Source organism: Fistularia commersonii, chromosome 31 (genome assembly GCF_037954325.1).
Source record: "Fistularia commersonii isolate RoL2024-O1a breed Wild chromosome 31, RoL_Fcom_v1.0, whole genome shotgun sequence".
In the NCBI taxonomy this organism is placed as follows: Eukaryota; Metazoa; Chordata; class Actinopteri; order Syngnathiformes; family Fistulariidae; genus Fistularia; species Fistularia commersonii.
In genome coordinates, this window is record NC_141314.1 from 5636312 (window position 1) to 5664133 (window position 27822).

Genomic DNA, 27822 nt, shown 5'->3' on the forward strand with positions numbered 1-27822 from the left:
TTTTCCTATCGTTAGTTTGTGTGTGTGTGTGTGTGCGTGTGTGTGTGGGGGGGGGGGTTGTTGCTGCCTTCACACACCTTTGCCAGGACGCACAGCTACCGTTTGATCTTCGCTGGCTCAGTTTGGAAATGCAGATTATTTGTTTTCACCAACAGACTGTGTGTAGACACTGTTAAGGTCAAGCTCGCGCAGTCTTTTATTGTTTTGAGGAGTTCCATCGTGTGCGATGGTTGACTTGAACATCCCATAATCTCCCCGGGAAGCATCTGGAAGCCACGCCGTAAAATGACCTAAAGTGCAAGTTGGAATTCAGGAAAAATAAGCATAAAATGACCAGATTCGCCGAATGTGAAAAGGGTTATGAGTGTTTTGTTGTTGTGGGCTAATCATTGTTGAGTTTGCTGACAATCTAATAGCTGTTGGTGCTGCTGGGGAGGATCTTCATGTTCCCCGACTTTGTGTGTTTGTGTTTGATGGGACAGTAAAACACTGATTCACACAGGTTTCGAGTTGGTAATAAAATACTGTCACCACTGCTGTGGAAGCCATATTTTTTTTGTCGCCAGGGTTTCTGCAGGGTCTGTCTGGCGGCCGTTGCAGCCGACACCAGGGACCCTCGGCGCCTTCCTCCTTGCGTGAAACACACATTGAGTCTATCTTGAATTGGAGTCGTATAGTTTAGCACATCGAGCAGGGACAAGATGTCCAAACAGTGCAGCCTCATGTATATTTCAAATAAATAAGGGAAATCACTGCAATTTAAAAATGAAAAAAATGAAACACAAATGTAAATGAAGTTCGGTGAAGCTCAAAGCTCAATTTAAGCGGTCTGATCAGAACGTCCAATCCTGTGAAACACCCTGGTGAGTTTGAAGGCGCGGAGACCGCTGGAGTCAAAGCGCAGACTGAACCCATGGAGACGGGGGGGGGGGGCACTGAGAAATCCCACTAACTGAGAGTTAATTCAATAATAAGATCCGTTGTGAATTATTATTACTATCCAATGGCCCTTAACGCCTCACACTCCTTATTTGATCAAATATGTTTAAATCTGCTAATTTGCAGGAGCTTTGACTTTATCTTTCCCTGTCAAATTATATCTCTCGTCAGAGCGGCGGCTCTGAAGTCTCTTATTCTGAAGGAATCCGACCTGGAACCGCTTCTCGGCCCCACGGTGAATGAAAATGCCAGTAGTTTTTGCCATTTTCTTCCTCTGCTGGTTGTTTCCAGGGGATGCTGGGGGTTGGGGGGGTGAAACAGTAACAAGGGTGTCCGCCGCCGCCGTCATCCCGCTGCAGGCAATTAAATGTGTGAGCGAGTGGGTTTGAGACATCAGCACTTTTGCGTCTTCGTGTGTTTTGCACGTTGTCACCACATGTTAATATCACTGAGCAAACAAACGCGGCATGACGGGGGGAGCTCAGATTTAGCGGACCCGAAGGCACCGGAGCGGCCGGAGGCTCTGAATATGCTGCTCTTGTCTCCGGAGGGCTGGGACGTTCCAGGTGCGACCAATACGTCCGTGAACACCGATCAGGATCAGCTATTGACACCAGGGAGGACAGGGTGTGTGTGTGTGTGTGTGTGTGTGTGTGTTTGTGTGTGTGTGTGTCTAGAAGGGAGGTGGGGGGCAACATCGCAGCATCTCATCTGCGTGTTTTTTAATTGTGGTGGGTGTTCAGTTTTCTGCTGATGTCTGGAGAATCGCCTGGTGCACAGATGAGCGCTTTCACCCCGTTCTTGCTGATTTTTCTGGAAATTTCTCATGAATCTGTAACCAACGTTGAGGTGTGTTTCTGCTCCCCCTTCATTGGGGGGAGGCAGATGGAGTACATTTACGGAGGGGGGAATAAATCAGTATATTGACCAGATTAAATGATAATCAATAGCAGTCTTTCTGTAAAAATATTCAGGGTTTGAGCGGTGATTATTGACCAGACGTGGTGAATTAATTTTTCCTCTGGCCCTGAGCACTGCGTGGATCTGAGCAAAGTAATCTGATTACACGAGCAAATCTGATTTACGGTTTGATTTTATGTGGATGTGAGGACGGTTCATCACAGCGCGGGGGTTGGGGGAAGCGGGGAGGTGGTCTGCCACGGGCTGGACGCCGGCGGCGCCACCAGGGAGGAAGCGCCCGGCGAGTGATTTCCATTTGTGCGCCTTAATAGTGTGTGTCACCGATAATTAGAGAGAGCGGCTCCGCGCTGCAATGGCTGCTCCTGTCAGGGTGCAATTACCAACAAATTAGTCTTTAGACTGCAACACACACACACTCCTGACCCTCGCTCTCTCTCTCGTGTGTGTGTGTGTGTGTGTGTGTGTGTGTGTGTGTGTGTGCGTGTGTGCGTGTGTGCGTGTGTGCGTGCGTGTGCACGCACGCACACACGCACACACGCAAGGGAGAGGCAAGGGAGAGCAAGCGAACAAGCAGTACTTGTGCTAATTAGTGTGTTGTGTGAGGTGTTGGATGTGTAAAAAAGCATCTTAAGTGTAAAAACAGACGGCCGTCAAACTCTGACCCGCAGCTGTTCGTTCACCGACACCCCCCCCCTTGCACGAGACTCAGAGTGCCACGGATTTCCCCCCGAACCCGCGGCGCCGCTGTCACCGACACCCGGATCCAGAACAAGGCCAGAACAATTTATCGACGATAGAACCCTAGCAGGGGTGCCGGTCCGGTCGCAGGCCTGCAGACGGGTGAATCTGTCTTTGTCTGGTCCGCTTGCAGACCCTTCACCACAGCTTCCAGAGCCTTCGCAGAGTGTGTTTCATGTTGTCCTTCCTCTTCTTCCTCCTCTGAATGTTGTTTTTTAATTGCTTTGTCTTCGCTGCCTGTCAGCTGTTGATTGAGGTCACAGTGGTGTGTGTGTGTGTGTTTGTGCATGTGTGCGTGCGCGCTTGCCTGTGTGCATGATCCACTCTGGATTCGGGACGGTTGGAGATGAAAGAGACAAGGTGGAGGTATTTTCATGTATTGATTAATTTAACGAGTGTTTTGATTCATTAATGAAATCATTGTGTGGGGAGCATTTCCAGGTTTCACACACACACACACACACACACACACACACACACACACACACACACACGCACACACTCTCTGTTTTTGGTTCGCTCTTATTAGCCGTGTAATATGAACTAATGAGTTGAGGCTGAAACATGGTGAGAGGATGGCGTATGTGTGTGTGTGTGTGTGTGTGTGTGTGTGTGTGTGTGTGTGTGTGTGTGTGTGTGTGTGTGTGTGTGTGTGTGTGTGTGTGTGTGTGTGTGTGTATTAATGTATTCCTGGGTAATTGTACTGTCCTGCATAAATCAACACACACACTAGAACAATATGTGCATATTTTAACCCTCCAAACTTGACATCCATAGCGATTAATGAGGACGGCCTGGTGTGTGTGTGTGTGTGTGTGTGTGTGTGTGTGTGTGTGTGTGTGTGTGTGTGTGTGTGTGTGTGATGACACACACTGACCTGCAGGGACAGATGTTCTCCTGCAGGAACACTGAAAACAAGATGTTTCACCACCATTTTTTTAATGCACATTTTATATCTGTGTATTTAAGGAAAAAAAACAGGTGAGAAATCTGTGAGCCTGAGAAGGCAAAGACTGACTTGTGTGTGTGTGTGTGTGTGTGTGTGTGTGTGTGTGTGTGTGTGTGTGTGTGTGTGTTAGTGAATGATATCATTGTTGAGGATGAGGCCTGGCAAGCTAATGTCGTTTAATCCACGTGTCAAAGTCGAGGCCCCGGGCCCAGATCTGGCCCGGCACCTCATTTCTCATGGCCCAAGAGAGGAACCAGATTTACACCTTGTCATTCAGCACTGCGTTCAGGACGTGTCCATAAACCGCACGTCCCTCATTAATCCTGTAATTATTACTATTAATATACCCTGTGATACTTTTTCACGTGGATGTGTGTGTCCTTTCATCTCTCCTCCCGAATGGAAACTTATTCCCAAAACCAACAAACAATGACCCGCTTTATGGTGCCGGGTTGAATGTGATGACGACCAGGATGTAGAACCCTGATCCTCTGGGTTTCTGAAGCTATGTCTGCTAAAACGCACACACGCATGCGCTCTGAAAACAGCAGGCCCAGTCGTCCAAAACGCTTCTGACAGAAAATCATGGCAGTCATTTCCTTCATGTCAAAACCACGTCCTCCTCGGGGGTCAGTCAACCAATCAGGAAGCAGTCTGTTTACCAGCTGACCAGTGTAGCACGCGGTCCTCTGTTTACACCCAGCGCAGCTCGCTCTCCCTCGAGTGTGTGTGAGTGTGTGTGTGTGTTGAAAGGCTCATTAGGCTTGTGTGTATGTGGGTCCATGCTGGTTAAACACTCAGTGGTCACACTCCATCTCCCCTTTGATTAATGTCTGTGTGTGTGCGCGTGTGTGTGTGTGTGTGTATGTGCGTGCGTGTGCGTGCGTGTGTGTGTGGGGTGGGGTCTAATGTGCACCCCGGCTGTGTGAGTAATTTGGTGTTTGAACTTGGTTTTAAGGATCTTTACATGTGAGGTGTGAAATGTGTGTGTTAGTGATTATCTAACACTACGGAGGAAGCCCCCCCCCCCCCACACACACACACGGTGCGGACCTTGATCTCCATTGCTGTTCTCCACATTGTTTACCCCCCTGATGGCACGCTTTCATTTCCTCCAGTGTAAAGTCGTCTCCCGGCTCAAACCTGATAAATACCTCCGCCAATTTTGGAGAGGAGTGTTTGTTTCCAGTGAGCGGGCCTCCACAGGAAGCAGTGGGCCCCCATCGTTTCGTCTGCGCGACTGCTCAAAACTACATTCTCGTTGTCGAGGGTTACTTTGCAACAACACCTGTTCTTCCAGCCACGGCTGCTTGGAGTCAGGGCTGCCCCGTGTGAGAAAATACAGAGAAATATATTGATAAATAATAAAAACATTATTTGCACTAAAAAAATATTTCTAATAATCGATGCAAAATATTTGACAATTAGTTATCATCAGTTTTTCATGTAATTATATTAACAATTATAATGTTATTGAAATTAATATGTTTTTGCATTTTAAAGTGTGTGTGTGTGTGTGTGTGTGTGTGTGTGTGTCTGTGTGTGTGTGTGTGTGTGTGTGTGTGTGTGTGTGTGTGTGTGTGTGTGTGTGTGTTCGTTCCCTTCTTCAGATAACTTTCAATTTGCTCATTGCACCAAATTCCAGGCTCGAACCCCAGCAGCATAGTATGGCCGCATGCACATACATACATACATACATTCCTCCATTCCACTTGTTTTACTCCCTCTACACTTTTAACCTCCTCCTCCAGGTCTAAATGGCACCTGTCAATCACACTGATTAGCATTTAGGGCGGCTGGCTTTGGCCCTTAAATGTACTTTTACCTTTATCTAAATATGGGAGTATGGGGAAAAAAATGGTTTGTCTCCACACGTGCGTGTGTATGTGCGCATGTGCTCAGAAAGTACTACACACAGTAGGACTCATTTGTTCGAGGTTCGGCGTTAAAATGGGTTTTAGTGTCACGGTGGAACTTCGAACATGGAGTTCGCCGGTCTGCGATCAACTGCAGCTGGAGTTGGTGGTGGGTTTCTCCCAGAGGATGGTGTGTCAGCAGCCCGTCACCTCTTACTCAACACTCAGCTCCTTTTTTTCTTTTTTTTTCTTTTTGTTTCCTGGGACAAAGGGTGAAGGTAATGGCTGGATTTTTAGCCTCCTCCTCTTCAACCCGTCAGGCTTTGCTTCAATCCGCGCTGTAAAAGTCTGGCGATATGACCGTTGGAGCTTTTTATTTTCCTTCAGGTCACTGGCCCGTCTTCCTGCTCAGGCTGGAGAGTGTGGTGTTTCATTGAAAAGGTTTGGAGTGGAATCGCGCTGGAGGTTCTGGACCCGGGCCTGGAAGGGCCCGCTGTTTGTCTTGGCCCCACTCGCCCGTCACACGGAAATACTCTGCATTTCGCTCAAATTCCCACAATTTTCATCCTGAAACCCCCAAGAAACCCGATCGGCATGGTCAGGAGTTGGACACGAGCGCGGCCGTGCACCAAGCATTTCTAGCGGGCCTGGAAAAGCCTGGAACAAGTACTCACTGGTGTTTTAAAAAAATTAGACCAAATAGTGAAATGTCCTGGAAAAATCCAGTTTTCTTGGAACATGATGTTAAAAAAATCCCCCTTAAAACATCGTCTGATAGTCTCATTTTATCATTTATTTAAAATTCTAAAAAAACATTAATCCAATCAGAGGATCTGATTTTATAGAAAATAATTAATAACTGCAGCTGAATTACACTCATGTTTGTCAAACACGCTCGGGGAAGTCCTGGACGGATCCTGGAAAATCATCTGTTGAAAAACGTGTGCGTGTGTACGCGTGTGCGTGCGTGCGTGCGTGTGTTCGTGTGTTCGTGTGTGCGTGTCTGCGTGTGTGTGTGTGTGTGTGTGTGTGTGGCCCGTCTGTCTTGCTCAGTAATTGTTTGCAGAGCCCGACACGACTTCCACTGACCTTTAATTTCAGGCTTTGTGGTGCAAACGTGCAGCTCGCCGGCCGTTGCTCACCTCGCTCTGTGTGTGTGTGTGTGTGTGTGTGTGTGTGTGTGTGTGTGTGTGTGTGTGTGTGTGTGTGTGTGTGTGTGTGTGTGTGTGTGTGTGTGTGTGTGTGTGTGTGTGTGTGTGTGTGTATGTGTTATTTTGCTCCTGCTCTGGTTGTTGGCGTGTGATTTACACTCCGGGCATGTTGCAGCGAGCCGCGTGCCATCGATACTGTTTTTATTACACCTCGTGCCAAGTGCTAACAGCCGGATTCGAGTTGCAGCGACGAGTGGATGCGGCTGCAATTAGCATAATTGAAATAATAACGTCGCTAACGAGCTTTCTGAGTGGAGGCAGAGCAGAGGGAGGACGGCGGCGGGCCACCGCAAAGCAGGGTATGTAATTGGGATAATGGTGTGTTTAAGTAGTGGAAGTGATGCTCAGTGCGCCGCTCCGGACCGTCGTTTGTTTTTGACGATTTAAAAGCCAAACTAGTTTTTGGCTCCTGCCACACTCGTCGCCTCACCTGGACAGGAAGCGCGTTTGAGCTCGGCAGGAAGTGAATCCAGGCCTCCTGGTCCTTGATGAGTCCTTGTAGTAGTAGTAGTAGTAGTACATTCAGAGCCACTGCAGTCTGTTCAGCTCTGGATTCTTACGAAGTACTGCAAACAATAGCATCATCAATACGGCCCCTTTATATTCAAAATAAAAGCATGAACATAGTCCTTAAGATTTGACACTTGTAACAGACACATTGTTATTTTACAGCGTGAAAATCCATCTCCTATTTTTATGTTGCTTTTTTTGCAATGTAAAAACACACCTGATAATTCAGAGCTGTCAAGGGAGATCGATGTCATAGGAGAGGATGTATCCTGGATGAGCCGAAATGCTTTCTAGGGTTTTGACTGTTTCCGCTCCAGTTGGAGAACGTCTTTTTCTTTGGACAGTATTTATTATCAGTTTGTTCCCAGCCTACATCCCTGCCTCCAGACACACACACACGGACACACACAGACACACACCATCAGTCCATGTATGGCTTCTCTGTTTGTTGACAGAATAACGAAAAAAAAAACGAAAGTGATAATTTGTGGTAGTAATAAGTAACAAATAACAGTAACAGAAAGCATTGTAACTCATTAGACACCCACTGGCGACCTCTGTTAACTCCCATCATCATTGTTTTTCAGAAAAACCTGTTAAAATCTCTCATCTTGGCTCACCTGCAGCCCCCCGCCTCCTGTCCATCAGTCCCGTTGGCCTGCATTCCGGTGTTCCCCACAGGAACCCCCCGCTGGCCTCCGGCTTCACGGGTGTTTTAGCAAAATGCAGCTTGTTTTTTTGACGCAGGACCGAGAGAGAAACTCTGAAAGTAAATCCGATCCAGAAGCCAGCGTGGAAACAGCAGTTGACATCTTCCAACCCCCCACCCCACCCCAGTAACGTCAGGAACACATGACCTATCCAGTTACTAAGGCCCACTGGGACTGAACTTCCTTCTCTCTTTTATTTATCGTTTTTTTATTGACGTGCGACTCTCTGCAGTTTGCCCTCTTTTTTTTTTTTTTTTTTTTTTCTAATCTCATCCCACCACCGAGGGCACCCCCTCCTCCCGCTCCACACCGAAGCCTCACTTTGTTTATTGTTGTTTTGGGGATTTGACCGTCCGTTGTGATTTATGACCTTTTCCAGCTGCTAATTGCGTCCCCGAAGACGGAGCGTCCACATCTGTTTGTCTAATAAGATCGGTTTGTTTTCTCGCCGCTGAGGTCGACAGTGAATCAGCGGCTGATAAAGTTCGAGTTGTTTTTTTCTTTTTTGCAGCTGAAGTCCCCCCTGCCCCCCTACGTGTCTTGTCATTTTCTTAGTACAACCACGAATCTCTTGTAGCATGTAGTTCTGCTGTGATGCACTCACACCTCCAAGACGCAAGGTGACGCAGTGCGGTGCTGAGGTTCCTTGTGCAATAATGGTTGCCTTTTTTCAAATTGTCAGTTAAAAACCAAAAAAATTTCTTTCAAGTTTTCAGAAAAACACCAAAACTGAGAAATATGTTGAATTAAGAGTTGATATTGGCGAAAAAAAAATTGTCAAAAAAAACTAGGTGATGATAACAAATAAATCCAGACTCAGTGATGAAAGAGGCTCCAGACTATGTGGAGACATTAGAGACCCGGCTGTTGTTGCCTGGCAACCATGTGTCACTGTCAGTCCGAAGAGGTATGTAGAGTCTGTTGACGGTGTGAGGAGGCGGAGCTTGGACCCAGGGCCATGGGGCTATATGGTACTACCTGACCGATTTAACCCTGTGGAGGAAATCAGCCTTAGAGTCTGACGTATTTCAATTTTATCTAGATTAAGTGGTTTACAAGGATTTTCTTTATTTAGAAAAATAACAGTTTGGTCGTTTTCATGGGATTTTGAAAGCGGCAGGTGAAATGAATGAGGACGAAGGCAGTGATTATTAAATCTGTAAATTGACTGAATTTGCCAAGAATTAAGTCAAGAGATGTCCTCTCCCCGTGAGTGCATGGAGGCCCCGCCTCCTGACGTGTGACATTGTCACGCTGACCAATCGGCGCAGGTCTGTGGGCTCGGGATTGGCGGGGGGTCGATGGCGCGCCTCTCCCCTTGTTAGTTTTACACCAGAGCTGCGCTCTCGAACCTGACACACCTGAGCGCCCCACCCCCCTCCACTCCAGGCCCCCAAACATCGACAAACCGCTTCACAAATGAGGCATTAAGCGTGGCTAATGTGGGCGCGGAAAGGTCACGGCTGTATTAATGTGGCGCCCGGGGAATAAACCGCCGAGCCATGGTGGAGGAGGAGGAGGAGGAGGGGGTTGGGGGGAAGTGTGGGCCACTCTCCAAAAAAAAAAAAAAAAAAAAACTTGGAGCGTGAATAAATATCCTCCGTCATATCGATCACAAAGCGCTCCAGAAACAAAGCGGGCAGAAAAATGAGACTGATGTAAGCCCCCCGCCACCAAGCTGCTGAGTCCCGGGGCCGTGAGCAGAGGTCACTTCCTGCAGCGTCCTAGTCCTGCAGGAAGTGACCTCTCGTTTTCATTAGAATGATAAAAAAAATCTGCTGGGAGGCATTTTTTAAAATCCTCCAAAAGAGATGCCAGCTTTCTCTGAATGACCTTTGACCTCCCCCCCCGCCGCCCTCCACTTCAACATCACCAGCAACATGGAGGTAAATGAGTAACGCTAATTCAACGCCTGGGAGACCTCCCGTCTCTGCTGAGTCCTGGTTTTCCTCTTTGACTGGAGGTGCAGATCCCTGTGCTTAGAAACACCTGGGGAACCTCTTCCTGTGGAGCATTCCACTTCCAGATACTGATCTAGAATCAGTGTCTGCAGTATGACGTGATCATTCAGTTATTTCCTGGTGTGTAGCCGACCCGTTCATAGTTAACGAGATGAGTAAAAACTATTGTGTTTACTTACCCTGGTTGTCGAGGGGATTTTGTGACACCCAATGATCGCATCATGAAATGTTCTCTATGTTTTGCTGTATTTGTATGCAGTACAAGTACCACCAGCCAAATGGACTGTAGTACTTTGAGTTTTCTCAGGGTGACCTGCAGCAGGTTTAATGGTCAGACTGATCACGTGACGCTGTTGAAGCAATAACTTGCAACACTGAGCATCTGATGCCACATGACCTCATGACTTTAGTTCAGTATCAATACACACATTGGTGGTCAGCGTGGAACTATTGATGGGCAAGTTCCAAGTCTCCAGAGTAAAGGTTTATTCAGCCTCGCCGTGTTGTTGACCTTCACAGAGAGCTTCTCCTCCCGTTTTTCCAACAAATGCACCAGAGACAGGTGTTTAACCCCCCTGTCAGCCCCAGAGCTGTTTCCATGGAGTTTATGTCGATGGGGGACAACAATCTCAGACGGTAAATTCCTGGTTTACCATCCATCTCTGCAGCAGGATGTGGTGCTGTGAGCGTGTGTGCTTTGCTGCTGCTAGTGGTGGTGGGCGTTCCAAGATTGAAGCTCCCTAAGTTAACTCACAGTTAGATAACTGAGTCCGGAGGTCTCCCCCGGGCCTCGACCTCCATCTCTGCACTTTTTATGGCCTTTATGTAAAAGGTTGCTGCTACGGAGAGTGACACACACACACACACACACACACACACACACACACACACACACACACACACACACACACACACCTCCCATCAGTCACCCTCCTTGCCCCGAGGTTTGTCTCTGTTCACACACCCGTCTGACCTGAGGGGGGTGTGTGTGTGTGTGTGTGTGTGTGTGTGTGTGTGTGTGTGTGTGTGTGTGTGTGTGTGTGTGTGTGTGTGTGTGTGTGTGTGTGTATTCAGCTAATAAGTCATTCTGTCAGCCTTCGTCGGCTCGATATAGTGCCGCACTTATTCAGCTGCACCGCCCAGACACTGGGAGGCGCTATCACTAGAGGGCTTCAGTGGCCTCCTCTGATTGGTCAGACAAGAAAGTCACCACACTTGTCGCACACTTTGAACAACAGGAAGCTAAACTTGTGTGTGTGTGTGTGTGTGTGTGTTTCAGCGGTGTGGGCTTGGCCCGGGCTCACTTTGAGAAGCAGCCGCCGTCCAACCTGAGGAAGTCAAATTTCTTCCACTTCGTGTTGGCGCTGTATGACCGGCAGGGCCAGCCGGTGGAGATCGAGAGGACGTCCTACGTGGACTTCGTGGAAAAGGACAAGGTAAGGCTGATCTGCACCCCGGAAAGTCCACCAAATTATCACCCACTATGTGGCGTCTTTTTCCAAAAACCGAAGGAGAATGTGTACCTGTCAGGAAGTCTTTTGTTTGTCAACATTCACCCGACACATTGGCAGGAAGTTGGACGACAGGCTATCGGGAATGACCTACATGTGAAGAAGAGCGGAGGCAGACGGCGCAAAGCTACACAAACTGCAGATTTGATCTGGTTTGTGGAGCCTGAAATGAAATCCTGCGGTGTTTGGTTGCCTCTCCTCCTCCATGACCTTGTTTGTTTCCTCCACCATCGTTTTTTCATTTCAATGTATTTATCAGCTCGGAGTAAATTCCTCTGTGATGGTAATAATAGTCCCGATAATAAAACCACGGCAGCAGGTTCCGGGGGTCTGTGCTCTGATCCGCTGCCAGCTGGAACCCAGGACCCCTCCTCTACTCCCACTCAGTCAGCTCACCTCCGAGCTGACCTCTAGTCCTTACACACACACACACACACACACACACACACACACACACACACACACACACACACACGTTGGGACGAAGCCAACACTCCCAGGCTCAGTTGGCACTGAGCGACGAAGACTGGAGAGAGAGATAGAGAAAGAGGGAGTGAGGGAGGTAGAGAGAGAGAGAGAGGGAGAATAGGGAGGGAGGGTGAGGGGAAACAAGGATGGAGGACAGAGGGACAGTGAGGGAGATTGGGATGGTGAGACGGGGAGAAAGTGAGGGAAAAAGGGAGGAGGGATAAAAAAGGGTGGATTAGGAAATGGAGAGAAGGATAGAGGAGGAGAGAAGAAGAGTATGAGGGGTGGAGAATACTGAAGTGTGTCGGGTCAAAGGTCAGGGTGTGATCCCCCGAGAGTCTGCAGGGGAAGTGCGTTTCCCAGAAGCCCCGGCGGCTGAGCTGAGTTCCTTTTGCATGTCTGGGTTCTTCACATCTTGTTACCTGTTCACCATCTCAGGTGAGGTCTGGTACACTTGTAGTAGTACTACAAGTACTGCCACTCTAACGCTTGTCTGCTTCTGTGGTAGCTTACTAGAACGTGGCGGCAGAGATGGGGGTGATGATGCTGTCCATTGGCCTGGACCCACCCGTCGCCGCGGGCCCGTCAGGTCACCTCGGTGTTTGGCAGCGGCGACTCGTCCCAGCAGGCCGCTGCGTGCTGTTTAACCTTCAGCAGCGAGTGCTGACACCCTGTGTGTGTTTGTGTGTTGCAGGAGTACAACGGAGAGAAGACCAACAATGGCATCCACTACAGGCTACAGCTGCTCTACAGCAACGGTGAGACCATTTGCTTTCGAACACGTCTGAACCACCCCTCCCTGTCAATAAAACATACAGAATGTTTCTTTGGTCACAAACATGAACATTCGCATGGTGTCACATGTTCTTTGTTCAGAGACAGAACCATGTGGAACCCGTGTAGTCTGTGAAGCAGCAGCAGTAGTGAGGGTTCTCCGAGGGGGTGGAGGGGCGACATGGGTTCTGATGACATTACTCAGTGGAACCCGTCGGGTGTAACCGCGGCGTAACCCGAAGCCGCGCCGTCAAATGAAAAAGTAGCGGGAGTCTTTTTCAGCTGCGGCATCTGGAGTTCAGGTTAGCGCTGTTGATTGATGGCGTCCAGGTAAGGCTGCCGCCGCCCCACCTGAAGCTCCCAGTGAATTAAAGAGCAGAATTTATGGGGAGGGGGTCGCATTAAAGGGCGCCTCGGACCCAAACCTGTTCGTTACGGCTGCGCGGCGTCTCGACATCTGGAATCTCTGTACGCAGCCCGGGCTGACCTCTGTTTTGTCCATCGGACGTTCTGATGGGAAACACACGGCGAGGCTGGCGGCGGTCCAGGGCGGCCGCGCCGCGCTGGGACCCCCGCCCGAGCCCAGATAAAGTGCCACATAAAGCAGCCTTTTCTTCCACGGGGGCATAAATCAGTCTAATATGGGCTGGCGGCGGCGGATTAGCATCGCGCCGAGGTAATTGACCTCATCTGCAAGCGGGACGGATAGCCGCCATTTAGGCTGTGGACTTGCGCCGCTGCAGAGTGAATCATATCAATTAGGAAGCACAGGAAGCTGCGAGGAAACGTCCTGAGAAAGGAGGGTGGGTGCTGCCGCCGCGGCTGAATACAATTAGAGCGCTGCTAACAGGTGTTCCCCGCAATTTACTTCCTGCACCCCACGCCGCGTCGGCGGCTCGTTCACGCTCGGCTGCCGAGCTAATAACAGACGAACCGCCCTGATTGATATTTAATTTGTCATAGAAGCAGGTTCCTCGTTATCCTGCAGGAAAGATGGCGGCCAGAAATAATACACAGCTCAAGCCCGCTGTGTGTGTGTGTGGGGGGGGCTAGCATAGCCGCGACAGAACACATAAACACACAAGCAGGACGTCGTTCGAGGTGCAGTTTATTAGGGAGCTGCGGTTCCTCCAGCATCAGCTCCAGCGCTGGGGCCCCCTGAGGGCCTCTTTCACCTCCTACATGACCTCCTGCACCTCAGGGGGGGTTTCAGGGTAGAGGTCTGACAGCGCATACCTCCTGGAATACTGCGGGTTCTTTCAGGGTTCAGTCTTGACGGGAGGTAAAGTTCCGTGTGTGTGTGGTAGCTGTCAAATTACTTTACCGACAGAGTACGCAGGTACTTCTACGACATCCAGCCAAACCATTTCCCTTCCAACCTCCTCTTAATTTCGGAGAATATAAAACCAGAACCGTCTAATCAGAACGGGGGGTTCTTTTACTTTAATCACCTGCGGTAAATTCAAATTGTCCAACACACACACACACTCTGCATCAACAAGGAGTGTGTCTCCAGTGGAAGTCCACTGATCCAGGTTCGACTCCACTCTTCAGCTGACGGGGATCCTCCTTTCATTTCTTCCAGGGATCAGGACGGAGCAGGACCTCTACGTGCGACTGATTGACTCCATGACCAAACAGGTGAGAGACCTCCGCGTCACATGACTGACCTCCAGACGATGGTCTGGTGTGAAGGTCTTGAGCCTTCTGTTTAAATGACCATATTTAAGGTAGTTTTCAACCGGCATTCCTCCTAATGTGCTACTTTTTTTTTTTGTGGAGGATGAGGGTGTGTGTTTGGTTTAATCTTCAATAGCTTCTCACCGAGGGTTTCTCCTGCGGTCGGTCCGACCACTGCCCGGTGAGTGGTTTCTGTCCTGTCACCTGACAGAAGGAACCAAGATGAAGACGCAGTGTGTTGTGTTGCTGCTCCTCAAAGCCCAGGAATGTCCTGGACCGGGGCCGGGCCCAACAGAACCGCAGGGTCCGCTCTTGGGGGGGAGGAGGGAGGCGGCGGCGAACCCGAGCTGGAGTTAATATGTTGGATCTCTTTGTTTGAGTTTCCATGTAAAAGCCTGTTTCCGAGGCGTGGGATGTTAGAGCTATTAGCGTCTCCGCTGGTCGCCTGAAACCACACGGCCCCTCCGACCCGCCGCGTCCAGTCAGAGGCAGAGGAATCTGCTGCGGTGGTTCCCCCCTCCGTCCGCTGATGTGTTTTCCTTTCCAGCGGCTCCGGTCTTCGGCTCCGGATCCGCCATCTCCTCCCACTTTTCCGGTTTTCACTCACTCAGAAACCCCGAGGGGGACGTCAACCTGCGAGCGCTCGCACTGCCAAGAAGAGAGAGAGTGAGTGAGTGAGAGAGGGAGAGGAAAAAAAAAAGAAAGATCCGAATTCCACTCGATCCTACCTCGGCTCCCCCGAGCAAACCACGTCCTCCGCCTCGCTCTCGCTGCGCCCTCCTTCCCAGGCCGTCGCTGCCTCTCGGAGAGAAGAGACCAGAACGCCACCACACAACACAAGAACAGACACACACCTCAAAGTCCGTTACCATCTCTCCACAAATTATGACTGCAACAATTTAAAACAGATCCTCCTCATTTATCGTCATTCAGCGTCAGTGAATAAAACCCATCTGAAGAGAATCTTCAAAGAGTCACTCCAAACAGCTGTTTAACCCCCCAACATACACACACACACACACACACACACACACACACTGCTGTCAGCGATCGATGTGCCAAGCGGCTCCCGACAAAGCGTCAGCCATGGAAGCAGATCAATACGCCCTAATGTGGCACAGCGGCGACACACTGGAGACAATAATCCTGACACCTCTGTGACGTGCACGCATGCACACACACACACACACCCCTCCCTCTACATGACGCCCTACTGGTGGCTGGTCAGTGCTGACAGGCCGGGCGGCTGGAGGCCCCACGGATCGATGGAACCCGGCGAGCCCTGGTGCAGCCCTGTGTGAGGGGACAGGGGGTGACCAGGGTGGGGTCTGAAGGACAGATTGACAGGCGGGACCTGCAGCTGAGATCCACTGGGACTTCCCGCTCAGGTGGAACGTTGGTGGGCGGGGGGGCTTTTCTTTGTGCCTGCCACACAGATCAAGTGATTAATTTTTTTATTTATTTACAAAAGAGTTAGAAGAAGCTGGTTCTCCAGTGGTTACCTGGATCTGGAGGCAGCTGGGTTGAATGTTGGTTGTGCGAAAGAGCGAATATCGAAGTCCATGTAGTTGCATTGATATTACACAAAACCAGCAAGCGTTTCTTGTGAAAGGACCCAGGAAGTTAACTACAAATAGCAAGAATTTGGCTAAAAATGATTACCCACAAAGTACTTGTCCCCCAGGTAGCAGCCTGTCAATCAATATGATCAATTACTTTCACTTTCTGTTTTATAGCTAGAGCCGCTGACATCTACCAAAACAACAGAAGAAGAAATAACCCCAGTGTTCGTTAGGCACACAAGGCTTTTTAGAAAATGCCTTAGTTATTTAAAACAGGGTATTTTCACCTCAACTTACACACACACACACACACACCCCCGCGTGCGCTCAGATGTGTGTTGTCTGAAAAAACATCACTTTAAATGTAAGGATGGAGGAGCCGCAGAGTCCGGACATGAACCCACAGGCCGGCATCACTGAGAATCTCACGCTCAGGAGATTCTTATATCGGGAACCATGATGTATAAATATTGATCGATGCGCGCACGCACGCGTGCCCGCACACACGCACACACACACACAGACACACACAGAGCATTTTAATCCCGGGGAACAGAGCCAGCATCAGGATCAATAATGCAGAAGTGGTCGTTACCCTAAAAGTATTGTCCCCCTGGGGGGGGGGAGGTCTGTTTTGACTATAAAGGTGGATGAGGTAGTTGTAGGTCATGTAGGAAGATGGGGGGAGCGCACACACACACACACACACTCACACACGTTACTGGAGTTCATTTACAACCACCGGGGTATTACAGAAAGCACCGCACACACATCTCCTCGCTCAGCGGTCATCCGTCATCCGGACGCTGACATGACAGCTAGCTGGGGGGGGGGAGAGTTAGAGGGGGGGGCGCCGCGTCCTGGGGCGCCGCACGCCATCTGGCAGGGAATTGTGGGAAGGGCTGTTGGAGGCGCGGACCACCAGAGGAGGAGCCGGGCTGGCGGTGGACGTGGGCGGCGGCCCGTTCGACTTGGGATGAGGGTTTGAGGCGGGATGGAGAGGTGGCGAACAGGGAGAGGAAGTGCGTCCAAGCTGCTGATTGGCTCGAACGTACCAGACCTGATCATCTTCTGGGGGAGGAGCCGTCTGCCTACAAGGTGTTGGTACACACCTATGCAAACAAAAAAGGAGGGAGGGGGGAGCTCCTCTGGCTCCCCCAGAAACCATCAGACACCCCTCCTCCCCCCACTCCTGGCCATCTCCGTTTCTAGCAGTAAAGCAGGTCTGGCTGGAGTCCAGGCTGGGACGACTGGATGTCCTGGAGACACAACGCCCCCCTCCCCTCCCAACCCCCGAATGTGGCTGCCGCCGCCAAGAAGACCTGAGGGACCTGCAGGATTTATTCACCTCACAAAGCTCTCCTGCACAACGTGACATCTGCTCCTCCGACTGGTCGTCGTATCACTCCAATCTTAACTGTGATTGGCCGATTCGTTCTGTGACGGCGGTTAAGCTAACCAAGGGAGATAAGAACGTTTGGCCCTGAAGGTTCTTGCAGGGGGTGTGAGGGTTCCCGCAGCAGTATCGATGAAGACGTCGCAGTGATTCTCTCAGATTGACGTGGTCTTACCTGTGTTTCTATGTGTCCCCTCCCGCAGCCCATCCTGTACGAAGGACAGGACAAGAACCCCGAGATGTGCCGTGTCCTGCTCACCCACGAGATCATGTGCAGGTAGAACCCGCTTATCTGCCGAGCGGGACTCACCCCCAAAAATATTACACAGGATGCGCTTTTATTACCTGTGCTTACTGGGAAAATGAATCAGGAGGACTTGCTATCAGACAGCCTCAGGAGTGTGTGCGTGCGTGTGCGTGTGCGTGTGAGAATCAGCAGCTGTTGACTGTCTTTGTCGTTCATCACACCAATCAACACATTTCCCGCTCTGTCGTCAGAGAGTTAATGGATTTACTGGTTCATATGGAGGAGTGAAGAAGAAGACGATGATACGAATAGGACACACACACACACACACAAACTCACACAGGCAGGGGAAACCAGATGCAGAGGGAAGGTGCGATGGATGCTGTTTGTAGGTCACATGACCCGTCCCCAGTTGTCCCTCTGGCCTGCAGCGAAGGCCTGCTGTAACTGGATGAAGGCAGGGGCCACACACACACACACACACACACACACACACACTGTTGGGGTGTCGTTGCTCCAAAGTGTCTCTGTTTAACCCTTGACGTTCTTGCCTGTTGACCGGTCACATGGTCAGTGATGTCATCAAGAGCTGGGCTGCCACTCATTCGTCTTCCAGGATGAAGACCCACAAGGATGCTGTCACGTTCTGGTTGCTGGTGTAACCATGACGACCCCCCTGCTTGTCTGTAACCCCCCCACCCCCAGACTATAAACCCATCATGCATAGACAAAGCTGATGGAACAGTCTACGTCCTGGATGTTTTAACCACACGTCGCTGGTGCCCGGCTCTTCCCAGGTCTGGTTGGTCCAAATGTTGGTGGAACTTCAGAGGGAATTTTGACTTCCTGTCTTTGTCCTTCCGCACGCTCCTCGTCTACGACCCTCTCCAATATCTTCCCCCCTTCACAGGCCGGGCCCTTCGTCATCCAAAATTCACCCCCCCTCACAGCCAGATTTCCGTGATAGCGCCTTCATTTCCATAATGACGGCGTGCGTCGGCGTCGGGAGCCTCAGTCAGGACGTGATTGAGTGGGATTATTAAGGCGCCTCCCTGATGGATGCCGCGTTTCCATTCGCTAATGAGCGAGGGATCGTGGGGCTCCCAGGTGGCGCCCGGCGGGCACTGCAGGTGGAGCTCCGCCCCCTGCGGTGAGAGACTCGGACCTGTGGATGAGAGGATGCCTATTCATTCAAAGCAGACCGTGAGCCCACCCGTTTATTTTTTTGTTTTTAATTTACATATTTCCATACGTTTTATTCGGTATGAACGCGATGGAGATCATCTGGTTTCTATGGCAACCCCTGCGCCGAATCGCTCCAGACGTGCCTGGTCATGTGACCGGCTCCCAACGCTGCCGACTGCTTGCCTGGCGCTCGGGCTCCGCGGCACATTAACCACCCTCACCTGCCGCTTTCCAAAACTACCCATCGCAGGCCAGCCGGTGCCGGCAGCAGCCATGCTGGCACGCCGGCGCTGCCAGCGGGCTCCCAGAGGCCTCACCCCCGAGCTCGGGGAAAATCTTGCTGGCCGAGAGGCCGGCGGGCGGACAGAGCAGGCCAGGCGGCGTTGGCCGCCACCGCCGCCATTCTGGGCCTCAGGGTAATTACAACGCTTGCCCTCTGAAACCGAGCCTGCGCTGCCGGCCATCCCGCTTGCCGCTAACTGGAAGCTGTGATCGGAGCGGCGGCCGGCTCGCCAGCCCGTGCCGCTCCATCCTCAGGGAAACATGCGTTTGTGTGTGTGCGTGTGTGTGTGCAGCGTTGCGCCGACATGCCCAGACAAACCTTCTCTTTGTGCCTTAAGTAGATTCTACTTGTGGCGACGATTGAAGTGGCGAGGAGGAGCAGCCAGTGGTAATGATGCCGCGCAGCCCGGCCCGCTCGCCGCCCAGCTGGCTCGCCCGGACTGATTATTTCAGGGGCTAGCGCGTGCGAGCGTGTGTGCGCGTGTGTGTGAGTTTGTTTTAGACCTGAGGAGGCTCTTCGCTGAAGCAACAACAACTCTCTCCACCCAAACGACAGCAACAAGACACACATTGTTTTTATTTTTGCCAAGATTTCCACATACACACACACACACTAGCTCACGCAGGCTGCCTCTCAGCTCTCAGTCATTAGCCGGCCGGGGTGTTAGCCCGCTCGCGGCCCGAGGGGAAACGTCATTAAGGCGATATTGTGGACGCTGAGCCAAGGTTTGTTTTGGTCTTTGGAAAGGGGCCCCCGGTCCCGGGGGGGGCCCCGGCTTTGCTCCTGGGGTCCAGTTTGTTTATAACACTTCTTTGGCAGTTTGGAGGAGGTTGTCACCACAGCAGCACCAGTGGGTTTCCAATGCTAATTGGTCTCCTGGAACTTTCACTAATGGTTCCAAGTAGCTGGGGGAATAAATTATTGTGGCGCGTTCTGTGGCAACAGTCTCACACACACACACACGGTCACACGCTCACACGCCACGCAGAGACACAAACACAGCGCTTAGTTTATGATTTTTCTGTACTTAGAGATCAAACGGCGTGATAAATGATTCATAAAGCGTCTCATTTGCCATTCGCTGCCCGGATTTTGACGCCTGTTTGTCAAATGGCAATGTGATGCAGGACGGCGGGAGGGCGAGCGCCGGGGCGTAATTGGACGTCGCGGGTCAGATGAGATGTGATTAATTTTTAAGAATTACCGGAAGATATGTTAATGACCTCAGCGGCGGCAGGGAGAACTGGGGAAAAGGAGCGACGTGGATTGATTGCGCTGAGCGGCTTGACGGCAGACTACGGCGGAGGCTGTGTGGTGGCGGCGGCCGCTGTGGTTGTTGTTAATGATAGATGGCGCCACACTGGCCCGCGGAGTCGCACCGGCGTTACTAATTCATCGTGACAAACGTCTTACATCTGGGCGCCCTGAAAGAGACACAGTGCCGCAGCTTCGTCCAGAGAGTTCGGAAAACAGGCACTGGAACGACGCAGCAGCGTTCAACCACGGGGGATCTACGGAGGTCTCATAAAAAAATCATAAAAATCAACCAGGATTAATGAGGCTCCTTCTAATAATCCGAAGAACCCAGTAAAACCATGTTTCCTGGAAACAGGTGCGTAAACCATGACCGTGTTTTGAAAGCCCAAGTCATGTGACAGCGAACGCAGCATGCCGACTCTTCTCACTTCCTGGATTCGTGAGGATCCATCACACTAGGCCACGCCAAAACACAAGCCCCCCCCCGCTTCAGTCGGCGGCAGCCAGTTTACCCTCTGGCTACCTGGTTGGCTGGCCGGTTGTCAGCGGCGACAGCGCCAGGGGTCAGGCCTGACGGCGCACACACCCCCCTCGCTGGGGAGCCGGCCAACTGTCAGTGACCTTGGCTCGGGTGGCTTTTCACAGTAAAAGTCCACAAAAATCAAGGGAGCGTTTGATTTGCTTTGTGCGAGGGCGATGTCTGCGTTACTGGGAAGATTTCCCGTAGAGGGCTGATTAGACTGCGGTCCAAGGGCTCCGGAATCACACCCTCGCCTGCAGCGCTAATTGAGCCTATCAATAATGATCGATAATTGCCCAAATGGGTCAAAACTGCAGGAACCACCATATTGTTTATGATTGTAAGTCTGAGCACATTTAATTTAGGTGATACAAATAGGATATTGATCATTGGGTATTGATTAGAACCCGGCGGCAGAGCAGGGCCATCTGTCAATCTTAGGATTGGGGTTCATGTGACCTGCCGTGTGTATGTGTCTCTCACTCACTCACTCACACACACACACACACACACACACACACAGATGTCCTCCTGGTTTAATTTTCCAAAATGTTATTCGTTGTCTTTATGGGAAAAAGTGTCACAGAAAAGCCCTTGAACACTGTCGTTTGATTGACAGCCGTCATTTTCTGCCGATCGATATTGGCGACAGCCAAACTGAAGCTATCAGGATATTGATCAGTCTGACTTGAGATGGAACCCGTCTGATTTTGCTCTCTTCCTCCCCGGCAGTCGCTGCTGTGACAAGAAGAGCTGCGGGAACCGCAATGAGACACCCTCCGACCCCGTCATCATTGACAGGTAGGACCCCCCCCCCCCCCTTCATCTCCATGCCCGGATTTAGAATGTGTGTGTGTGTGTGTGCGCGCGCATGTGCGTCTTTGTCTTTGAATTTGACACTGAGGCATGTGTGTCATGGCTTTGTCGGCTCCACATGTACTAAAGTCCACCCGCGGTAGGGGTGTGTGCATGTGCGTGCGTGCATGTGTGTGGCAGTGGCGCGAAATGGAAGGCTGGATGTGTGGAGTCCATCACATGTGCGACACAACACACGGAGAGGCGACAAAACCTCGAAAACACCCATCAGACGCACGATGGCCTCAGCAAGGGGCATGTTTGTGTGTGTCACCGGCATGTCTGGGCTTGCGTTTTTTCCTATGCAATATATGTGAATATATGTATATATTCACACACGCACACACACACACGGCGTGTGAGGGACCTGGCCTCTGTCCAAGGCATCTCGAACGAGCCAACCTGGACTCAACCACTTCCTTCCCCCTCCCCGACCTCCACTGAGGTCACTGACCCCCCCCCACCCGCTGTGACTCGGGCCAATCGCGGCGGGCCGTCATAACGGACAGCCGCCAGGTCCAAGGACACGGAGGGTGGAGGGATTAGGCGGCAGGGCGGAGGCCGTGCTAGAAAAGGACGGTGCCGGCAGGGGTCGGCGTTTTACGCCAGAACAAGTTTTGCCTTTTAATGTGGACGGAAATGGTCAGTCCAGAGGGTCCGTGGTTCCTCGTCGGGTTCTCATCCTCCATGGTCAGTGTGAAGGAACCCACAGCTTGGGCTCGCCCTCCCACCCTGAGGACAAGGCCCCTCTGTGCTGGTTCTCGTCCTGTGAATCCTGGTAGGGGGTCTCTGGCGGCCATGCTGAACCCCTGTCGGCAGATTGGTTCTGCCCCCGGCCTGCGGCGTCCGAACACACCTGGGCTTCAGTGGAACCTCAGGGGGAGCGGAACACATTTACAGGTTCCTTAATTAAAATCATCCCGGTGGAACGGAGATTGGTTTGATAAGCCGCCATGAAACCACCTGTAAGCTCTGCATCCGCGCGGCGAGAGGCAGGCCTGAGGTGTCGCCACAGTGACAAGGTCCAGCCTTCCTGACTTGTTTTTGTCCCAGAACAAACGGCCGAGATCAGCGTCGCCGCTCTGTGCCGTCTGTCCTCACTGAGCCTGTAATTAGGACACGACACGACACCGATACCAGCCCGCCAACCTGGAGAACACACACACATACACACACACACTTGCGGGCGATGCGGGTCCTCGGCTGGTGATTTACTGCTGCTCTAGTTGTTTCTCTGCATTTTAGCGGCTGTTAAGAAATGCAAGATTTATGACACCAACACAGACGCGCACACATGCCTGTGCGCACACACACACACACACAGGCTGTGGGTTCAGAGTCGGGGGCCGCTCTGTGTGTTTAGTGACCCATCATGCAAATGATGCAGCGGCGGCTACAGTAAAGCAGTTTAATGCTGGGAATTCACGTCTCGCTGAAGTAAATCAAGCTGACACACACACACACACACACACACACCCACAAACACACACACTCACATGCGCTGCTGTTTTTATATGGCTGTCCATAAATCATCCATCATGGCAGTAAACCTCTTTAAGTTCCTGCCTCTACCATCAGAGGCACCTTACCCTTCCCTTTGTTTGACCTTTGACCCTGATCTGCAGGTGAAGGTCAATTGGAGGTCAAAGGTGGGTTAACCCCTCCCTCATGTTCTGTGTCAATAATCTGGATGTCTGTGTCCTGTCTTGTTAATTACCCCTAAATGAAACTGAGGACTTTTAACATGGAAGGAGCAGAGATATTACCCATTGAACGCATCAGGACCCCTTTACTTTTATTACATCTGCTGTGAAATGACACATTCCAGATGAAGAACATCACACGGTAGACCGGCACGGTTGTCCTGGAGAATGGCCCGGACCCCGGAGGTCCGGCGTGAGCCGGTGAAGCCCGTTTTCCGATGGGAATCGACCCGTTACGTCGAATCACCTTCAGCAGTGAAGCCGAAGAGCCGCTAATGTTCCTTTGTGATCCCTGTCGCTCCTCACGTGTGTGTGCGTGTGAATATAAATGTGCGTTGATGCTCCTCTCAGAGGTCGCTTTGTTTCCTCCGTTTGCTGGTTAATGGGCGAAATCCTGCCGAGGCAGCAGAACGCTGCGCTGACAGATCGCTGTAACGCCGCCACCATTACACGCTAATATTGCAATTAGATGGGTGGCCAAGTTGCCCGAGCGGGGCAATAAATTGCCAAAGAGTGTCAAAGCATGCGAGGAGGCCGAGCTCTAATTACCCAGAACACACCTCTTCACCCCCCCCTGCCTCCCCCGCTGTCTGACCATCACCCTCCACTTTAATGGTCAGGCCTTACATGGAGGTCACAACCCCCTTCAGACGCACACACACACACACACACACACACACACATACACACTCAAACACACATACACACACTCACACCCTCACCACTTGTCCCTGGCCATTTGCAGCCTTCGTGTCATCACTGAGCAGTTCAGAATGATGGAGAGTGACCTTTGACCTCCGCACACTCCAGCATGGCTCCACCCCCCTGCCCTGCCCCACCTGCCGCAGAGACACTGCCGCTGTCAGAACTCCCCCTTTCATTTGACTCATTCATCTCCATCTCCAGAGTCACCACGTCCTTAATGGGAGGAGGGTAGTTAGGACTGCATCTCCCATCAGCCTCCGCTCTCTGACCTTAGCTGTGCTGGTCAAGGTCGTAAAGGTTAAAGCAAATGTGGACGTTTAAAAGTGGTGGTGGTAGTGGGGGGGTGGGGCTTTAATGGCGCGCCCCTCCCCACAGGTGGACAGGTCCTCATCGTGTGCTAGATATTGAAGCAGATGGCCTTCGAGGTCAGGATCTCCAGGCATCAGGGTTCCAGTTCACAAGGGAGCTTCTTGCATCTTCATCGCCTCTTTCTCCCGATTTCTTTGGGCATGTATCAGAGCTGGGGAGGGGGGTTGATGGAGGGAAGCAGCAGCAGCAGCTGGAGAATCTGGTTTATATCATTTGGACCAGGCTGGAGCTGAATTTCACATTCAGTCTGATGCTCCTCCGAGGCTGAGGAGATCCGATGAGTCAGTCATGTGCTGGTTAACTCCACCGGGGTGGGTGGGTGTAGGTGTGGTGTGGGGTGGAAGGGGTATATCTGCCCCTGCGGACCCTTCCCAGCAATCGTGGTGTATTGATCTGGCGAGCAAGGCCCATCGGAGCCAGCCAGATTAACAGTATAGATTTACAATAAAAGCAAGACATTACTGTGCCGGCCCGGGCTCAGATTGAAGGGGGGAGTCAAGGGGGGAGTCAATGGGGTGGGGGGGGTGAAAGGAAGGCCTTGGGGTAGCTGCAGGGATTTGTGGGTAAATAACGGTGAGGGTGAGGGGAACGGGGTAAACGCGGGTCAACTGCCGGGACGTGATTCAGGGTTTGTGCGCCGGCGCCTCAACGGCGCCGGGGATGGCAGTGCATCCTGGGAAATGTGGTTCTGTCTGGGTGACCACATATGATCCTGAAGGCCACACCTGTAGGATGCAGGAGTGAGGTCATTTCCTGTTGACGTCTGAGCCCCTTGTCTGATACACACTGTGAGGGGGGGATGGACTGACGGAGGGAGAAAGAGACAGAGTGAGTGAGGAGGAGGGAGGGAGGAGGAAGAAGGGAGAGATGAAGAAGCTGCAGAATAAACTTGATTCCAGTTTGATCCCAAAGGAGACACTTTGTTTGTTTCCATCCCAACCAGAGTGAGTCAGAGGTCAAAGGTCAGAGGTTAAATACCCTCTGTTTTTAGTCCTGTTTACTCTGAGACTGTACGTGTGTGTGCTAATGTTTATGTGTGCGTGTGCGTGTGTATATGTGTGTGTGTGTGTGTGTGTGTGTATCTGTGCACAGATGCGTGTGTGTGTTTGTTCTCAGTACTGTGCTGCTGAAGCTTCGAGGAAGAAAACAGAAATGAGTGATTGTTTGTCCACCGTGTTTCTTCTCCTCCTCTAATATTGATCTACTGCTGCTGGGAGAGGAAGGTTTTGGGTTTGACACCTCCTGTCCGAGTGCTGACGTGTTTTTGGGCGAGACACTCAACCCCTGGTTTCTTCCCATGGTGTGGGTAGCACCTTGCATGGCGCTACTCACGGTAGTGTGTGTGTCACACACAAACCCGTGGTGTGAGTGTGAGTGAAGGGGTGAATTTGATCTAGTAGTCACAAGAAGTCGAGACCGCTTTCTATTTCTAATGTGTGTGTATTTTAATTATTTAATTAATTACTCAAGTGTGCGTATGTTGTATTTCTACTGTTTGTGATATTTTTTCTGTGTGTATTATTTGCTTTTTGGGTTCCACTCTGCGTGTGTGTGCATTGTGTTTCCACCTGTGTCTTTGTGCGTCTGATGTGTGTGAGTGTGGTGTTTCGTCTACTGTGTGTGGGTTATAATTCTACTTTTGGTAAGTTTCTACTGAATGTCTATTTTGGTTCCATTGTGTGTGTGTGTTGTGATACGACCAAGTGTATGTTGTGTTCCCACTCTCTGATATTTCAATTGTATTGTTTGCCTATTTAGTTTCCACTCTCCATAGTTTCCACTACTGTGTGTGTCATATGGCTGTTCTACTATTGTGTGTGTGTGTGTGTGTGTGTGTGTGTGTGTGTGAGTGCATTTTTTCTATCATATTTGTCCATTTGTACTTTGGGTTTGGATGTGTTGAGTTTCCACCACTGTGTGTGTTATAATTATGTTGTTTTTCTACTGTGTGTGTATTATCTTTGCACTCTGGAGGGGTTGTGTGTGTATATGTGTGTGTGTGAGTGCTTCTTTTTTTTCAGTGTGTCCATATGTACTGTGTGGGTATGAGAGCCTTTTGTTGTGTTTCCACTAGTGTGTGTGTTATAATTCTACTTACTGTATGTTGTGTTTCTACTTTTTATCGATTTTCTTTACTCTGTGTGTGTGTGTGTGTGTGTGTGTGTGTGTGTGTGTGTGTGCGTTTGCTGGTTGGATCCCAATCCTGTCCCCCTAAGGGGGTCAGATCAGGTGATGGCAATAAAAATGGCAGCTCAGATGGAAGTCTGCTTCCAAGGTGCTGTGACCCCCCCCATTAGTCCCGAGAACAGTCCAGGCCCAGAGGGGCCCTCGGGGCTCACCGCTGCCTGATGTGATCCAGGGAGAAATGTTCAGTGGCCCAGGTGCCCCCTCCCCACCCATCACCCTCCTTTTGCCCCCTCGGGAAGGGAGGGACCGCCACCCAAGAAACTTTAACCCCTGTGGGTTTGTGACCCAGTTGTAGGATAGAACCTTCATCCTAAAGATCTGTGAAGAAGTAGAACTCCTCATCCGGGGTTTGGGTCAGGACCCCCTGGGAGCTGCACCCCCCCTACATACAGAAATACCTTGATTTAGGAGTCGAATCGGTTCCGTGACTGAGCTCGTAACTCAATGTGCTCGTATATCAAATCCTTTTCATCTGAAGTGAAAGGCTCCAGCCCCTTGGTTTTATGAAAAATGTACATAAGTCATAAATAGCAAATAGTGTATAAAAAAACAATACCACTTAATGAAAGAGAATGTAATGAAGTAAACTGATTTTATTGAGTGTATTTACCTTAAAAATGTGGGCGGAGGAAATTGGCGAGTTTTTCATTTGGGGCTCTATCTTTAACTTAACCCACAGGCTATACAGTTAATGCTACACTGTGTGGCTACATGTAACGTGCATACTTTGCTACACTTTATTTAGCAACGGAGCGAACGCCGCTTCTCTTTTTAAAATGATCAAACCGTCCCTGAAAGGCCTTGAATGACTACTCCGATGCCTCATCCGTTGACGTTCTCTTGCTCGTGTTTTCCCATGATTTTATCTGAGCTAGCTAGCGGCAGCCAACTGTTTTTTAAACACCACTTAAGACAGCGGCAACCACGTCAGTACAAACGCCCATCCCACTTGCTCATAACTTAGAGCTCAGCTTGTATCACAAAGCAAAAAAAAATGGAGTGAGCCACAGCTCATATCTAAGAAAACCAAGTTGATGCACCTGTAAGTCAATGTGCATGTGTTTATATGTATGTGTATATACATAAAGCAAAGAAAACACCACCTCTAGGGGGTATCAGTGGAGCAATGCGGGCATTGGGCCCCTCATGCTTCAAGGAACGTGTAAAATCTGTAGAAATCATGGCAAAGTGCAGGAAAAGAAAAATCCTTTAAAAAAAAAACAAAAAAAAAAAAACAGAGTTGCTCGGGCATTAGATTGATTGACAGGCGAGATGCTGCTTGAATCCCCACCTTGCAGCACCAGGCTCCGCCCCCTCAGGAGGTC

General features: G+C 50.7%; 1 protein-coding gene across 4 annotated transcripts in view; it reads left to right on the plus strand.

The window, feature by feature from the left end:
* Nucleotides 1–27822, plus strand: part of LOC147215675 (transcription factor COE3) — a 79538-nt gene that overhangs the window by 6677 nt on the left and 45039 nt on the right. For all 4 annotated transcript variants that reach the window (XM_086178670.1, XM_086178672.1, XM_086178671.1 and 1 more), the window contains exons 2-6: nt 11075–11231; nt 12469–12532; nt 14134–14189; nt 17390–17463; nt 21411–21479. In XM_086178670.1, coding sequence (XP_086034796.1) covers nt 11075–11231; nt 12469–12532; nt 14134–14189; nt 17390–17463; nt 21411–21479 — 420 coding nt within the window. The remainder of the gene's footprint in view (nt 1–11074; nt 11232–12468; nt 12533–14133; nt 14190–17389; nt 17464–21410; nt 21480–27822) is intronic.